This window comes from Panthera leo, chromosome D3 (assembly GCF_018350215.1).
Source record: "Panthera leo isolate Ple1 chromosome D3, P.leo_Ple1_pat1.1, whole genome shotgun sequence".
Classification (NCBI taxonomy): domain Eukaryota; kingdom Metazoa; phylum Chordata; class Mammalia; order Carnivora; family Felidae; genus Panthera; species Panthera leo.
Genome location: NC_056690.1, coordinates 66,908,117 through 66,925,867, shown reverse-complemented (window position 1 = coordinate 66,925,867; position 17,751 = coordinate 66,908,117). Strand labels below are relative to the sequence as shown.

The 17,751-nt window shown below is 48.6% G+C and overlaps 1 protein-coding gene and 1 long non-coding RNA gene across 2 annotated transcripts in view; one reads left to right on the top strand and one right to left on the bottom strand.

Moving 5' to 3' along the window:
- LOXHD1 (lipoxygenase homology PLAT domains 1) overlaps positions 1–17,751 on the top strand; it is a 162,447-nt gene that overhangs the window by 13,718 nt on the left and 130,978 nt on the right. The window contains exon 4 of the mRNA XM_042910747.1: positions 778–962. Coding sequence (XP_042766681.1) covers positions 778–962 — 185 coding nt within the window. The remainder of the gene's footprint in view (positions 1–777; positions 963–17,751) is intronic.
- On the bottom strand, positions 1,533–16,939 carry LOC122203716. Its single transcript, XR_006195314.1, has 3 exons — positions 16,734–16,939; positions 13,532–13,625; positions 1,533–1,960 (listed from the first exon to the last, which is right to left on the bottom strand). It is a non-coding gene; the product is annotated as an uncharacterized LOC122203716 (long non-coding RNA).

The window sequence follows — 17,751 nt, the reverse complement described above, 5'->3', positions numbered from 1 at the left end:
GAGAAAAAACTGGGATTGCCAAGGATAAGGGGCACAATCAGAAGTGCAGGAAATTTGGGGGACCAGATTTTGAAGAGTGTGGATCTATGCTGCCCAATCCAGTAGCCCCTGGCCACATGTGGCTCCTGAGTGCTTGAAATGTGGCTACTCCAAATTGAGATGCACCGTACGTATATGAGCACAACGGATTTTTGAAAACTTAGTATGAGAATATAAAATATTGCACTGATAAATTGTCACACGGTTGCATGTTGAAACGATAAATGGATGAAATAGAATGTATTATTAAAATGAACTTCACCTGTTTTTTTTTTTTTGTTTTTTTGCTTCTAGATATCTAGAAAATCTAAACCTATGTACATGGCTCGCACACGCAGCTCATGTGATATTTCTGTGAGGCAACATCAGTGTAGATGGCTACAGGGTATCCTCTGGGTGGAGAGACTAAGGGGGAGTGTCTGGGTGTCTCTGGGGGTCTGGGGATCAGGGAGAGAAGTGAAGCTCAAGATGGTCCCGCCGCAAGCCTGGGCAATCCTGGACTTTCCGTGGAAGGCAATATTACCTTGCAGGTGATGTCACAACGTTAACACTCATTAATAGGCACATCTACCTTGCAAGGTATTCCTATTTTGCAGATGAGGAAACTGAGGCTCGAGGGGGAAAGCGACCGCGACAAAATGAGGGAACCTCTCTTTGGAGTGAACATTTGGGTATGCCAGTGTGGAAGGGTGTCATCTCTTGCTGCCAATGACATGTAGGTGTCTGCCTCTGCCCCAGGATCGAGCATGACAACACCGGCCTGAACGCCAGCTGGTACCTGGATCGTGTGATCGTGACCGACATGAAGCGGCCTCACCTCCGCTACTACTTCAACTGCAACAACTGGCTGAGCAAGGTGGAAGGTGACCGCCAGTGGTGCCGTGACCTGCTAGCCAGCTTCAACCCCATGGACATGCCCCGAGGTCAGTGCCGAGGCGGGCCTTCCTGCCGTCCCTCCCTGCCTGGGCTGGCCCCCATCCCTGTCTTGCTCTGGGCAGTCCCGTGTCCCCTTTGCCACTCCTCCAGGGTCTTCCAGTCGGCTGGGACCCAGCTGAAGCCCCATCTTTTCCACATGACCTCCCCAAGAGCAAGCTTATGTGCTCTGGGGACTCAAGGAAATGGGAAATGCAAACGAACCAGGAGGCATGATGGAGGGGTGGGAGCAGCCCTGGGCATATCCTGTGTTTTCAACACCTCTTGTTGATGGGTATCTACCTAGAGTCCTCTCTGAGTTCAAAGGCAGCTGCCTCTGTCTTCCTATCTCTTTGCCCTTCTTCTGATGCCCAGAGGAAGGTGAGCTACGGCCAGGGCAGGGCAGATGGGAATCAGAACTCACAGCTACAGGGGCTCCATCAAGCTGTCCCTACCTCCTCCTGATTCTATGAGGAGGGAAACGACTAATTTCAAGTGCATCTCTGGCCAAAGGCCTTAAGTTCAGGCATTTTAGCTCAACAGGCGGCGGGGGAACAAATCATGTAAAAACACACACCGTATCCCGTGGCCTGTTTTAATCACACTCTGTCCCCTAAAGTTCTGACCTCACCTCATTATTGGACATAGTTGCCTTTCCAAAAACGGAGACATAACACGTGGGCACCACCATCATAGCACCTTGCTTGCAGAGTGTCATAGACTTTTGGAGGTGAAGGCATTTGATAGCCATGTGACTTTGCCGGGGTCGCTCAGCAGAGTAACAGAAGGCGGACGCACTTCTTAGATTCTGCCTTCCAGCGTGTGCCCTGTGGTCTCCAGGTTCCGTCCTCTCTTGCAGCCCAGCTGGGCAGAAATAAGCATATTCTGTGTCCACTGGGCTTCAGCTCGCCTTTCTCTGTCTACCTCTGATTTCCTACCTTCCAGCTGATCTTGAACTTGCCTTGTTCCTCTGTGGCCCCCACCATAATTCCTTGCAACTTCACTGTTTCTTTAAAAAAAAAAAAAAAAAGAGTTGCTATTAATCTTTCTCTTATGACAAAAGCCAAATTTGACCATTGTAGAAAATTTAGAAAACAGAAACATGCAAACATTAAAAAAAAAAAAGAATACCTGTAATTCCATCATCTGGAGAAACATCACTGGTGACATGTTTGTGCCCCCATTTCTAGTCTCTTCTATGCATAGTTTGAGAGAATGGGCTGGTACCACATCCTGTTTTAGAGCATGTTTGTTTCGATGCCATTAAATATGGCTCAACACCCCTGCTTGCAGTGGCTGTGAAGTGTCCTTGTATAGAGGGGCACCATCATCCATTCACTGAATCCCTTATGTTGGACATTGACATCGTGTCCCCCTCTAAAATTTTATTGTTGATATAAATAATACACCCAAATCTCTGCACAGACAAACGATTCTTTCCTTAGGATAAATTCCTAAATAGAATTTCCAGGTCAAATAGAATGCACATGATTAAAGCTTTTAATGGGCATTTCCAAGATGCCGTAGAAAGGGTACATCAGTGCACAACCCCACCAGCTATGCAAAAGCACCCACTCTCCTCACCCTCAATTCTTAGTATTGTTTAATTTTCTAATTGGCTAGGAAAGGGGGTTTTACAATGTTCTCTCTTTGGTTATTGGTGAGGCTGGATATTTTTCATGTGTTTATTGTGTTTATTGGTCATTGGTATTGTGTGTGTGTGTGTGTGTGTGTGTGTGTGTGTGTGTGTGTGTGTGTGAATTATCTGCCCATACCCCATGCCTGTCTTTTCAACTGGGGTGAATTTCATAGATTTTCCTCAAAACTTTACGTATCTTTACTTCTTGATCCAGTCTCTTTACTAGAAAAAATCCTTAGCAAGTTGTCAAGCTGGCTATCTTCCTGTCTATTCTCCCAGGCTCCCCTTTTATTTTGGCCTTTTCCCACTGTTTAGTTCTTCATGCTACCGTTTGCTTTGGTCACATGAAAATCTAGGGTTCCCCTGTTAGAAGAGCTTCTGAGAAGTCACCATTAAGAAAGAATTCATGTGACCCCATGGTTCCCCAGCTTTCCACACGAATCATCCAGGGTAGTGTTCTTGCCTCTTAAAGGAAAGACCTTGTCCCTGAATCAGACTGCCTGGGCCTCCTGCCATTTTATGAGCTGGAGGCACTGGATTTTTAGTAATTCCAGGCTGGATTCTGAAAGAAGGAATGAAAAAGGGGATCTTCGAATATTCAGAGGACTGCGTTGGTAAACAAAAGGTAAACTCTCTTTGCTTTTCACCTGGAATTATACCCACTTGATATTTGGTTGCTGCAGGGGAGCCTCTAATGGTCAAAATGGGGAAGATAATTATTTCTTCATCCATGCAGTTTGACAGATGAAAATACTTTAAGTCGTGGGATGGGGGCTTAAGAAGGGGACTTTTTAGTGCATATTTCATCCTTAGTGAGTCATTAGCTGGGTAGCTTTGCTCCTCTCTCCCCACCTCCAGGACCATCTCCTGAAGCTCTGTCTGATAAACAGCTGGAACCTTCTTTTGTTCCTGCTCTTCAAGGAGGGTAGGTGTTCTAGGCTGACCGACTGACCTTTTGGCCAAGGTGATCAGTAGAAAATGGCAGGGGCAGAGGGACTGGACCTTGATCAGGTTTCTAGATGGTTCCTCTATAGGGGATCTCATATATCATGCTTAGTTAGAGACACGGCACCTGTGGTTGCTGGCGAGCTGTGTAGCTTTAGGACTGCTGCCCTGGCAAGAACATTACCCTTCCTGCATGACGCAGTGCCTGACGTTTGCCACGGAGATGACTTTTCCTTCTCTGGGTTCTCTTTAAACATGGGAAAATGCCCCGCATATTCCTAGTACGTCGGGGTGAACGCCTGGTCAGGGCCACCCTTTTCCTTCATGGAGCCCATGGGGTAAAGGTAGCCATGAGAAAAATCAGGGACAGGAGGTTCCAAAAGAAGGAAGGGGATGATGACTAACTCAGTTACTGTGGAATGAAGTTGTGTGGGTGGAAGATCCTAGAGCCCAAGTTCAATTTCTCAATTGTTCTCAATTGGTTGGTAAAATCGCTACACCTGGCACTTTAAGAAAACCAGGTAGCAGAGCCAACCCAAACCCTTCACCTTTCGGTTTCCTTTGTATCTGACTGCCAAGCCTGGGGGGATCTGTTGCTGGGGACCAGGGAGACAGGCTGTGGTATCCCCTCAACCACTGGAGGCTCCCGAACCCCAGCTGCTCACATTCCATCTTCAAGAGTCTTGCCTTATTCAAGTAAGCAATATTCTTTGTTTACTTATTCTTCTTTAACTCACTTTTGGCAACTTATATATTTACTTGTAAATTTATTTTTAAAAGAAAGCAGATATCACTATCACAAAAAACTGTTATCAATTCCTGTAAATATCAGCACATGTGAAAACAAATACGTAACATTAGATAACCCTCCTGTATCACCATTAGCATCCTGTGTGCCACCTGTGGTGTGCAAACTGCACCCTGGGAAACACTACCAGCCCTGAGCTGTGAGGAAGGGAAAGTAGAAGTGGGGAGGAGGGGAGAAGGGCTGGTAGGGTATCTGGGCTGTCCTCTTCAAGAGTCCTTGGCTTCACTTCATCCCTAGCACTTCTGGGGGAGGCAAGGTGAAGGATGGCAGGCAGGTGTTAATTGCACAGAGGACTGAACTGAGGGCTCAGAGAGGTGGTGATTCATCTAATACCAACCAGCCAACCACTGATAGAGCTGGGACTAGAATGCGAGGCTCCTAATTCTTGGAATGGGCTTCCTGTGTCTCCAAGACCAAGGGCAACCAACCTGGCCCCTAAGAGATCAGGGCTTGAAGGATCACAGCTAGGGCTCATGGGGGTTAGTAGGACCAGTCGACTGTCACAGGGATCCTTTCCACAGCGTCCACATCAGTTGCTTCTCCAGCCTTGGTTTGAATCCAGCCTTTCTTGACGGTGGATGGTTCCCAACCACCCAGCTCAGCCATCCCAGTGCTAAGGGGCACTGGTTTTCAGAAAGCTCTTCCTGCAATTAAACCCCATACACTCTCCCTGGGACTTCTGCTTGTCCATTGCAGTCCTCTGCTAACAAACACCCTGGATGTTTTCATGTCTGCCTTTCAGCCATGTGAAGAAAGGCTGCCCTCCTCTCAGGACTGCATCCCCAGGTTCCTTGGCCTCTCCTCTTGTGGCTTATGTCCAGCCTGCATCCCTGAGTAGCTCTGGTTTGTCAGTGATCCCCAGGAATGTACCTCCTAGGCAAGAACCCTGTGTTCCGGATTGGCAGGTGGCGGGCGGGGGGGTGGTGGCAGGGGGAGTGGACTCCTCAGAACAAGAGTGCCTAGGTCTCCCTGACTCCATTATCCTACTTCTTCTAAAAAATTATTATTATTGCAGTAAGACATAGATAAAATTCACCATCTTAACCATATTTAAGTGCATTATTCAGTGGCATTAAATAAATTAATTATTGGGTATCCATCACCACCATCCATCTCCAGAACTTGCTCATCTTCCCAAACTAACACTCTGTGCCCATAAAATAGCTCCCCTTTCCCATTTCTTCCAGCCTTGGGCAACCTCTGTTCTTTCTTCTGTCTCTATGAATTTGACTACTTAGGAATCTCATATAAGTAGAATCATACAATATTTGTTCTTTTGTGACCGGCTTATTTTACTTTAGCGTAATGTCTTCAGGCTCCATCCATGTTACAGCATGTGTGGGAATTTCATCTCTTTACAGGGCTAGATGATATTCCATTATATGCACAGCCCCTATTTTATTTATCCAGCCATCTGTCGATGGACATTTGGGTTTTTTCCAGCTTTTGGCTATTGTAAATAACACTGCTATGAACATTGTATACAAATAGCTGTTGAAGTTCCTGCTTTAATTTCTTTTGGGTACAGGCCCAGCAGTGGAGTTATTGGATCAGGTAGTAATTCTGTGTTTAACTTTTTTGAGGAATAGCCATACTGTTTCCTACAGCAGCGACATCATTTTGCTTTCCCAGTAACAGTGGACAAGGGTTCCAACTTCTCTACATACTCACCAATACTTGTTATCTTCTGGGTTTTTAAAATAATAACCACAGTTAGTGATGCTGAACATCTCTTCTTGTGCTTATGGGTCATTTGTACATTTTCTTTGGAGAAATGTCCATTCAAGTCCTTTGCCCATTTTAAAGTTGAGTTGTCTGTTTTTATTGTTGAGTTGTATGGGTCTATCCAAAATATATTTGGGGGTATTAATCATTTATCAGAGGTGATTGATTTACAATTATTTTCTCCCATTCCATGGGTTGCCTTTTCACTCTGTTGAAAGAGTTTTGTTGGTGCACAAAAGCTTTTAATTTTTATGAAGTCCAATTTATTATTTTTTCTGTTGTTGCCTGTGCTTTTGGTGTCATATCCAAGAAATCATCACCAAACCCAATATCATGAAGATTTTGCCCCATGTTTTCTTCTAAGAGTGTTATACTTCTACATCTTACATTTAGGTCATTGATCCATTTTGAGTTAATTTTTGTGGACATTATAAAATAAGAGTCCAATTTCATTTTTTTGCACATGGAGAACCAATTTTCCTAGCATCATTTGTTGTAAAGACTGTCCCTTCCCCCACTGAATGGTTTCACACTCTTGTCAAATATCATTTGGCCATATTCACAAGGGCTTATTTCTGGGTTCTTTATTCTGTTCATTGACCCAAATGTCTGTCCTGAAGTCTACTGCACTGTTTTGATTACTGTAGCTTTGGACGGAGTTTGGAAATCAGGATGTGTAAGACTTCCAACTTTGTTCTTTTCTTTTAAGATTGTTTGGATATTCAGGCTCCCTTGATGTCCTGCTTCTTTTCATCCATCCTACATTTTCATTAACCGTTTTTCACAGTGACAATATATCACATTGACTTTGAGGCCAAAGGGCTCTTATTCCCCCCAAAAGAAAAGATGAAAATGCTGTGTCCACCCCAAGTCCTCAGTTCTTGCCCAGGACTTCAAGGCTTCTGGAGAAACATCCTGGATTGTCCTGACTCATTCCCACATGAGTCAGCAGGAGCGGGTATCCCATTCTTGGCTGGCTCCCCTCCACATCTTAGTGGGAAGGTCCAGGAGACACCACACCTCCTGATTAATAGTCTCAGACATACATTCACACTACTAGGGAGCTAGCAGCCATCTCTATGGTCATCTCCCTCTTAGAGTGGGTGTCAGGGGTCCTGGTACCTTCTCGGGTCTGGGGAGGGTTGGCAGCCGTTTTTTCAGCATGTCTGCATCAACTATCCCTGGGAACACAGTCTTGGCTCTCGAACCACTCCAGAATTGTAGTGAATTTTCCCTCCTGCCATCTGCCTCTTGGCATCCCCCCATTGCCATGCATGCCTGACTCTCTTCCGAGAGGATTTCCATCTAGAATGGCTGCCCCTCTTGACAACCCAGAACCCAGAGGGGCAGGGTAGCTGCATTGACAGCTATACACTGAGGGCAGCCCCTGGCCAGAATCTCAGCACAGTCTCCCAGGCCTCGAAGTGAAGCATCACCATTAGTAGCTGTCATTGGTCATGCCCTTCTGCTCCCCAAGCTGCTCTGAAATGCTGAGTCTGGGGTAAGGATATCACCCTTGCCTTCCAGTTGCTTGCAGTCCAGTGAGGACACAGACCATCATAGTACGAGCTACCCTCAAGGGGAGTGGAAGGTATCACGTGGTCCACAGCTCCATGCCTCAAGTCATAAGAGCCCTAGATTCAAATCCCCAAACGCTACCTTCTAGCTATGTGACCTTTGGACAAAATACTTCTGTAGTCTTGTGTCTTCATATGTATACACTGTACAAATCCACAGCACTCCTAGGAGGTAAGGTCTATTATTTTCCCCATTGTATACCTGCAACAAAGGTCAAGGTGAGCATGCATAGAGCACTTCCCACCTCTCCCTGTGTTCCTTAGTCCCATTCTTAGTCCCAGTTCCCATTTGTCAACGTGTTTGCTCAGATCGTGTTGGCTCCAGTGTCTGGCAGGCGGTGTCTCTGAAAGCTGTTCTCTCCAGCACTAATAAACCATGAGGAAGTTTCAAGGGACCCATAGGAAACGGGTCTGAGAATGAGACATTCTCTCCCCACCTGCTCCCAGATTGTGGAGAGAAGCCAGACTGCTGACAGAAGTTTCTGGGGTTTGGGCCCTGTCCCATCAAGCCCCACAAGGACCCAGGAGGACTGCTCTCCCCAGAGCCCCAGAATCCTGCCTGCCTGCTGCCTGGAAGGGGTATCCTTGCTCCCACGCTTCTGTGTCAAGTTGGTTAGAGAGAAAACTGTGGATCTCCTACTAAAACATACCTCAGGGTCAGGAAATGTCAGAGCCAGTGCCTTCCTGGTCCCCCTCCCCCCACCTGCTCTCTTTTATCCTATACTTCAGTCTTCTCTGTGCTACCCAAACCCCACTGCAGGGGAAGCCCCAGCCTCTCTGGAAAGCACTGGCTGCTCCCTCACCTCGGGTGTTCCTCCTCCAAACTCTGGAGAAATTGAAGTCTGTGCCATCCACTGAAGTGGATTTTCAGGGGGTTCCCCCAACCCAACTGCATCAAGGATGTGTAAGGAATCTCAGGGCAGAGAGGAGGAGCTTTTCAGCCTGCTCCTTGAGATGTAGGCATGATCCGGCCAGTTCGTAGCCAGAAGGAGCCACCATGGCTGATGGGGTGGTTGTAGCCCCCAGGGATTTTGAGATGGCTAAATGGCTGAGACACTCCGTATCTCAGGGACTGCTGTTGGCCTCTTTGGGTGCTAACTGCTGACTATGTGTCTATCTGGGCTCTCCAGCCAAGCTCAGGTTTCTCTGGGCATAACACTGGGGTCTACCCACCTGGTGATTTATTTCTCTTGTACCTGCCAACTTGGTCACTGGCACTAAGGGACTTGAGTGAAGATTAGTAAAAAACAGACATGTGTGTGAGTGTGTGTGTGTGTGTGAGTGTGTGTGTGTATGTGTGTGTGTGTGTGTGTAGACACAATCACTTATGAAGGCCAGCAGCAGAGATGGGTGAAAAAAGCTCTACCACGGAGTGGGTGGCAGATAACAGGATTCTAGTCTTGCCCTTTGGTAACTGTGTGCCTTAGGCAGGTTACTTGTCCTCTCTGGGCTGCTTCCTCATCTGACCAGAAGGCTGGGCTAGACGTTCTCCGAGGTCCTTTATAGCACTGGCTTTCTCTGGTATTCTGCTAGCTAAATGCCTCCTTGTCTCTGTTACCTGGCTTCGGGTCTCCCACTCCCCGAACTCACTCCCTTGATGAACCTTGATGTTGTTACTTCTGGTTTGACATTCATGGGCACGGCACCCAGGTGCAACTGGTGACTGTGCTACAGAGTTGCACAGGCTGAGAGCACAGGGCTGCCCATCCTTCTGGCCCCAGAGAGGCTCAGGACACATCTCTGGGACTGAAGAGGGCCAGACCTGTTTAAGACAGACCCTGCCTGGCCTTCTCACTGCCAATATGATGTCATTTCCTGCTTCCTGGACAAGTAATTGTTCTCATCCCAGCACCAACCCACAAACCCGCCCACCCTAAAAAGCACTGAGATGATCACGTGGCTGAAATTAGTACTGAGCCCACACCACATTGCTTCGGGAAAGTTCTGCCAACTTGGCAATGCGACAGGCCTCTGAAGCCAAGAGCTGAGTTCCAGCTGGCCTGGGGGCTGTTCACACCCCAGGGCTGTCAGAACCCAGGCACAACAGCTCATCGATGTTGCAGACCCAGGCCTCGCAGACAGCGGAGGAGGCCCTGAATTCAGAAGGGCCCTGTCTGAAGTGGGTCCTGTCACTCCCCATTCTCAGTGGAGCCTGTTCCCTAGGAGCATTTATCTTCTTTGGTGGGTTAATAATAAACATGGCTGCAGCCAATGTTGTGCTGTGTCCCAGAGAGACCGAGGGGCTGGCCGTTGAAGGGAAGGGGGTCCATGAGAAGTTGCAACCACTGGGGAGGCGGGCCTGGAGCGTGCAGGTTGGGGAGTGGCGAATTCCCCCTTTTCTTCCAGATTCCAAGTCTGGAGCCTTTTCTTTCTTCCTTTCTTCCTTTCTTTCTCTATTCCTCCCTCCCTCCCCACCTTCCTCCATTCCTCTCCTCCTCCTCTCCTCCCTCCCTTCCTTCCTTCCTTCCTTTTTTCCTCCTCCCCATCTTCCTTCTTTTTCTCCTCCCCCTTCTTCTTCCTTTCCTTCTCCTTCTCCTCCTTCTCCTCCTCTTCCTCCTCCTTCTCTTTTGCTATAGCAAATAGGACAGCTAATGTTGAGGCTGAAAGCTGCCCATAGGCCAGCTAGAACAGGTAGAAATGGGACTGTGTTTGTCCAGCATAATCACTGTTTCCACTCCCAGTGATTTCGTCAGGCAACTGGGTTATAATTTTGTTAGAGCCCACACTGTGCTACACAGTCATTATCACACAGCTCCAGATGTGCACCCAGTCTTGGCAAGACCATGCTGGGCATGGTGCCCACGGTGCATTTGAAGAAGTGATTGGACGAGAAAGGGCTCATGATTAACATTTTAGGGGCACGTGCACATTTCGCTGACCTGCGGTGGATTATGAGAACTGCCTGGTGCCAAAGCAGATGCAGCATGAAAGCAGCCTGGGTGATTGATGCAGAAAGAACCTATCATTAGGGCTCTGTCACACAAGCCGGCAGCCCTGACTTATTTCCACATTCTACAGGATGACACCACAGAGCAATTAAATCATTGATTTTAAAAAATATAGCTCTCTGGCTCAGAAAGCACATGAGACTATATACCCTGAGTTCTAGTTCTCGCTTTGCCACCAGTAGCGATGAGACCCGAGGCAGATCTCAGTTTCGCTCCCATCCTCAGTTTCTTCCTCTATAGAATGGGTGCATTAGGTGGCCTCTGGGGGTCTTTTTAGGATTAGTAGAGTGTCATATCCAAAGAGAGAAGGACGGGTCTGGGGCTAGCCCTCCTCCATGGGGCAGGGGAAATTGGCTTTTGGTGACCTCCCTTCTGCTGCGGACACTTCTTCCTCATTCCACTCCCACCCCAATACTTACTATTCTTCTGCATAGTGTCTGTCTCCCCACTGTGGGCTTAGTCCCTGGACTCCCCTTCTCTGTGGTCAAAACCTGGCCCTGCCACTCTACTGGTTGGGTAAGCATGAGCAGATGTCTTAAGTTCTGTGCCTCTATTTCTTCATCTGTAAAGTGGGGATAACATTAATTCCAACTCATAAAGTGGTTGGGCTGATTAATTGGGGAAATGTACATAAAGACTGACTGTAGTGCTGGACATAGAGTAAGCGCTCAGTAAACGAGTATTGTGGTGGTGGTTATGATCCTGATGCTTTACCTTCTTCCCCTACATCCAGGCTTATTCTGACTCTGAGATGCATAGACTCAAGATTCTGGCCTTTCAGAATCAGATAGGACTTTGGAGACACTCAGTGCCGGGATCGCCTCTAAAAGGCAGCAGGCTCATCTAGACAACTGGAAACAGGCTGATGACCTTGATTTCAGTTAAAGCCCGCAGGGAGTGCCTCTTTTCCAAACACTTTTCCTTCTCCCCGATGTGTCCCCTCAACTCAGCTCAAACGTTATCCAAAGCCCTCTGAGCTAGATTTGTTGTGGATGCCAGTTGGGAGTTACTGTTCCTTTGACCTCTAGGGAGGGGGTCCTGGGCCCATGGACTCAGAGCTGGACTCAGAGCGAGAGGGCTTTGGGGTGGGGGGAGCTGGGCCAGTCCTGCATCGCTCTCCTCCTCTGAACTTCCCAGCAGCTCCCCGCCCACCCCATCTGCTCCCACCTAACATTGCAGAAAATCATCTCCGGAAAGAGTGGGAAGAAGAGAACTGTTTCCAATGAGGCCCCAGTGACGAGTATCAGAGAATTTCAGGACCAGAAGGGACCTTATCTGCTCTTCCTCCATTTTGCAGAACACAGAAGCCTTGGAAAGTTAAGCCACCTGCTCTTGGTGACACAGTGTGGGCAGAGCTAGTGCCCTGGGCTCCTGATGCCACCTTGTGCTCCTCCGATGTCATTCAGTGATTCAATGGGCACTATTTGGGAATCTTCTATGTACCAGATCCTTTGCTCAGGATAAATATGTACAGACCTTTCTCTCTAGAAACTTAGCAACTAGAGGGGAGAGGGTCAAGCCAGGAAATAGTGAGTGCAAAAAGATAGAATGTTCTTATTAGGGATTGACCTGTATCACTAGAAGCATAGAGGAAGGAGGAATCAGTAAGGCTTCATAGAGTAAGTGATGCCCAATTGAGACTTCATAGTTGAGATGGAGTTTGCTAAGCTTTCAACAGAGGGAGGTTTTCAAATAGATGTTTATAATAACACTCCCCCCCCACCCCATTTATGGAGAGTACTTTCTCAGAGCTGCATTTTGTGTGCATGTTATGATACAGACATTGCCTTGGGCCTGATCCAGCTGTGGGTGTCCATTCCAGCCACCAATGTTTTCCTGCCGGACCCTTCCCCTGAGCCCCAAGCTTCGGCCAGGGTGGTGCAGGGGTGTCAGAGAAGGGGTTCCCACCTACCTGGCGCTGAATGTCTATCAGGTGGCCCCTGCCTTTGTTTTTCCTCTTCCTTCATCCAGTCCTCAACCCTCCCCCTAGCCTCCTAGCTGCCCAGACCAGCAAGCTCAAAGGTTTCTGGTACCAAAGCCAGCTTGAGGGTGTAAGGATGTCCATCATGTGCATGGGTTTTCCTCAAGCTGGCAGTTCTCAACAGCTCCTTCCAGACCATACAGGGCATGAGTTATTCAAATTGAATATTCAATTGAAGTTTAGGTGACTTCAATCTTTAGTTTTCAATTGCAGGGAAAAGAAAAATGGCTGTTGTATAAATTATTAAAAGTACAAATAAGCAAGAATTCGAATAAGAATAAAATCTTCCATAATCCCATTACCCCAAAATGATAATAGCTAAAATTTATTGGGCATTCACTCAATGTCAGATATCATTGTAATCACTATCTATCTGTCTATCTCATCTTCACAATACCATGACAGATATATTATTATTATTATTATTATTATTATTATTATTATACTCATTTTATGGGTAAAGCAAACTGAGGCACAGAGTGGTTAAGTAATGTGCATACAAGTGAAGGGCCCAAGAGTAAACCCAGAACCTTGAACTTAATCCCTGTGTAGGAGAGCCTCGGAGACACTGCTGTTAACATTTTGGTGAATCTCCTTCCCGTGCTTTTTTACGCATGAATGCATTAAACACTACATACTGACGGAAAGTAGTGTTGTATCACAGTTGACTTTGTAACTAGGTTTTTTCACTGAATACTAAAACATTGAATAATCTCCTAAACCATTATTTTAAATGGCCACATGGGTGAATATCATAATTCACCCCAACAATCCCCCATTCTGGATATTTTTAGGTTGTTCTCAATTTTTTGTCATTAATGATGCTGTGATAGACATCTTTACAGGTCATCTGTGAACACAAGTATTTCCTCATATAAATGAATTGTTAGGCACAGGGACTGAATTGTTAGCTCCGGGATTTGCAGAATGTTAAGCCTTTTGACAGGCAGTACTCACCTGCCCTCCAGGAAGGCTGTGTGGTATTCTGGTTCCTCCAGCAGCTTATGAGAAGTGCATTGGAGGACGATAAGCTCCTGCAGCAGAGTGGAATCTGGGTTGGAAAGGGAAGAAATGGACGAGATTGCTGGGGTGTGCAGGTTGAAGGGGAGGGTCTGCTGTAGAGCCACATGAGGGGGAGCCAAGGGAGACGAGTGACTGAGGGGCGTGTGGAAATAGCTCTGCGGGGCTTGGCAGTGAACTGGATAAGAGGGGCTGAGCACAGTGAGATAAAAGGAGAAAAAGCCTACCTACTCCATACTCTTTCAATACCTGATCACATCAGGCTTACGTCACAGCTTCCCAAAAAGATGTGCTAGCTGTCTATGATTTGGGGGTAAAACAAAGGACGGAGTATTTTTTCTTGATTACCACCCGGGAGCAACTGTTAATGACTGACCAATGTTTTTTTGTTTTTGTTTTTTACATTTTATTTATTTTTGAGAGAGAGAGAGAGAGCACAAGTGGGGGACGGGCAGAGAGAGAGGGAGACACAGAATCCAAAGCAGGCGCCAGGCTCCGAGCTGTCAGCACAGAGCCCGGTGCGGGGCTCGAACCCACAAACTGTGACATCATGACCTGAGCCAAAGTCAGTTGCTTAACCAACTGAGCCACCCAGGCACCCCGGCTAAGCAGTGTTTTAATGTCCTTGTGTAACCAGGCTCAGCTTCGTTCACCCCATGGCCTGTGCTTGAGCACGTGTTAAGTGCCAAATAAATGATACAGTCCACAGGAGTTCTGGAATGGAACACCCTGGGCCTGGGAGGTGGGCTTTCAGCTAGACCTTGTGGGGTGGGCGAAAGGACAGATGAGAGTCAACCCTCCTGCCCGGACCTCTTGAGTCCGGGCTTCACCCTTTCTAACTGTGGGAGCTTGATGAGGTTTCTTAACCTCTTGCTTCCATTCTCTTCTCAGTAAGCAGTGACCACAGTAGTAATAGGGTCTGTCATCTTGAGGATTACATGAGAAACAGATGTGACCGGCCCACAGTCAGTCCTCAGTAAGCATCAGAGGCTCTTACCAGATTGAGGCGTGCATGTGTCTACAAGGGCAGCAAGATTGAGGGTATTCTCCAGAAAGCAGAGAAGTTCCAGTCCTACTTGAAGAAGCGGACGAATCTGGGTGAGCGATTCGGGCCTCTGGACCCAAGGGAAGGAAGAGGAAACGTTCTGGGGGCAGCAACAGGGGAGGGAGACTTGAGTCTGGGGACCTGGTTCACTGCTCAGTGGCCAAGAAGCAGTTCCCCACGGGTAGCCTTGCGGCCCATCCTTTGGGTCCGTGGACACTCCTCCCAGCACCGGTGCAGGCAGGCCGGAGGAGCTGGGGGCCTTCCCTGACTGGAGGAGAACATTCCCCTCGCCCCCATCCCCAGGGCAGCCCCCCTTCACGTCTCTCACTTGTTTCCGTGTTCTCCCCTGGCACTTCCCCAGTGCCTGGCTCTGGGTGAGTGGAAGTGATAGGTGCCAGGGAGCAGCCGTGGCCTCGGGTGGGGGGCGGGAGGGAATCAGGTGCAGCCAGCCTCCTGCCACCCCTTCCCACCACTCACCCGCAGGGCAGGGCGAATGAAGCCACTGTCTAAATACTCTATGCACGACCTGAGAATGGGGGGCGAAGGCTAGGGAAAGAAACACCCTGTGGCAATTCAGGATCACTTCATTCATGATTCCCAGCTTCCTAAAAAAGCTTGGGCCACGTGAGCTACTGCGAGGCACAAATCACGTTGGGTGTGGGATGGTCCCTTCCTTGGCAAGCAGGACGGAGGCTTAGTTTCCGGGCATTTGCTTGACTCCTGTCATCGGGAACGTGACAACCAGCTTAGCCCAGCTCAGCGCCGAGATTTGGGGGATCCGGCCCACTCATGGCTGTGCCTCCCCCACGTCGCCCAGGGTGGTTCTCTCAGATGTGTCCTGTCGCTGCTGTGTGCTGACTGTTCCAGACAGAGCGCAGGCGAGGCTGTGGGGGTGGTTGGCGCACCAGGCGCAGGAGGCAGCTCGGGCCTGCCAGTGCCTGCCTTTTCTGGAAGCCCACACAGGCAACTTCCGGCTGGCCCACAGGGGACACAGTTCCTGTTTAGAGGGAGCAGGCCTGTGCCTCTGCCATGGAGGCTACAGAGGAAAGAAGGGGCAAGGCTGGGCTTGTGGATCCTCTGGGCAGGGCAAGCAGGGCACAAACAGCCATATGCTGTGGCCTTGAGGGCCATCTGTCTTTAGGCTGCTGCTAATGCCATCCGTGCAGTACCCCCAACTCGATTCTGTTTGGCTCTGAGAGGTACCATGTAATTACCTTAATCTCTGGTCTATTTCCCTTCTTGTATGTTGTTCAGATCAATGCTCAAACTACTTTGGTGTCTTTGAGCTCACACTGACCTTCAGCAAAAGGCAACTACTCCCTGAAAGGTAGTGTTCCTGGGTTCAGACATGCAGGTTGTGCACTGCACAATTGAGACTATGTAAAGAGACATCTTTCACATCATAGAGGTTGTAGGTTTGTGTATTTATGATGACAGTTATCCAACAGATGGCAGTAAAGTGTCTTGAGGAAGGAAGCCTTTTTCTAATTTGTCGAAAGGCACCCTATGAACTAATGGTAGCTCCCTAAAAGGCCAGACAGAAATCAGTTCTAGGGAGAATGTTAATAGCATTGATTAAACCACAGGCCGACCTCAGAACTGGCTAGGGCAACAATTCCTATCATCCATCACTAGGTCATGTTGGTCCCACGCTTGCTCGGGAAGCACAGTGAACTTGCTAGCCCCTCCTCCAACTTGACCTTCCCCTCTCTTTTCATCTCTGTTCCTTGCTCACTGTCAGGCAGGCAAGGAGCTGAAGGCACAATACCCGAGGTTGCAGAACTGGTGCTGCCATCTGTCCCCACCTTTAGGAAACCCCAGCCGAGCCCCCCCATTCTCCACTGCACTCAGGGAAACATTGAGCTCAGCCCAGTCACCCAGCATTGCATGGGCAGGGAAAGCTGGCCCTGCCTACCCACACTGGGCACAGGACATGCTCCTTTTCACCCCCTCCAGCCCAACAGAAAAAGGGCAATAGTTCCCCAATCTTCAGAGCTTTGAGCTGCTTCGCTGGCGAATAGAGTGTGCTGTGATTACCCCGCAGCAGCACCAAGCCACTCGGATCCTGTTCCAGGCCGCAGCGCGGAGAGTTACCTGAAGTTCCTGCCTAGACACACAGAAGAGGGCCTGAAAGCCCAAGGCAGCCTGGGGCAGCTGGTGGCCAACGACTACGGTGGCCGACTGGGTGTAGCTTTGCGAGGATCTGGAGCTAACAAAGACGTTTTACATTTTTTAAGGGCTGTAAAGAACTAAAACAAGAACAACAGCTGATGACACAGGAAAGTTACACGAAGTTCCGAGGTCTGTTGCCCACAAAGTTTATGGCACAAGGCCACGCCCCTTTGCTGACGTAGTTTTTACGTAGCGTGGTAGCTGCCGCGTTTCCCTTCCCGCCGTTTGAGTTTCTCGAGGTGAACCCGCATCCGGAGCGAGCGGATGATCCTCGCTCTGATCCAGGGTCGGAAGGTGAGTAGTAGCGTAACATGCGTTGGAGCCTGCGTCGTTCTCTTCCGTTCGTCATCAGGCAGCTCTTGTCCTCCCCCATCTTCAGGAGAAGGGTGAGTACAGGGCAGGAAGGAATTTTGAGAGAGGGAGACCGCGTTCACCTCGCTGTTATTACCGCGTATTATTACGGTCGTAACACGATTGGTTACTGTTGGTAAACTCTTACTGTGCCTACTTTAGAAGTCAGACTGTGTCACAGTATGTATGGATAGGAGAAAACCTAGTTTATAAAGCGTTCCGTGTCAGGGTTGCAGGCATCCTCCGGGGGTCTTGGACTGGCCCTGCAGGGAAGTGGCGGTGGGGGGAGTGGGGAAGGCGTGGAAGACTCCTGTATTGCGTGTGGGCTGCTTTCATGATACAGCCGCGGAGTGGAATAGTTGCAACAGAGACCGGGCAGCCTGCAAAGCCTAAAATATTTACCACCTGGCACCTTATGGACAGGTTTTGCCTACCCCTGACATAGAGAATGAGAGGCCATGGCACGCTCTAAAAAAGAGCCCTGACTTCAGAGGCAGGAGACCTGGCTTTGAGCCCCTCTTGCATCATTTAGCAGCTGTGTGTCCCCCGGGAAGCCACCTTGCCCTCTGAGCCTCTGTTTCCCCATCTG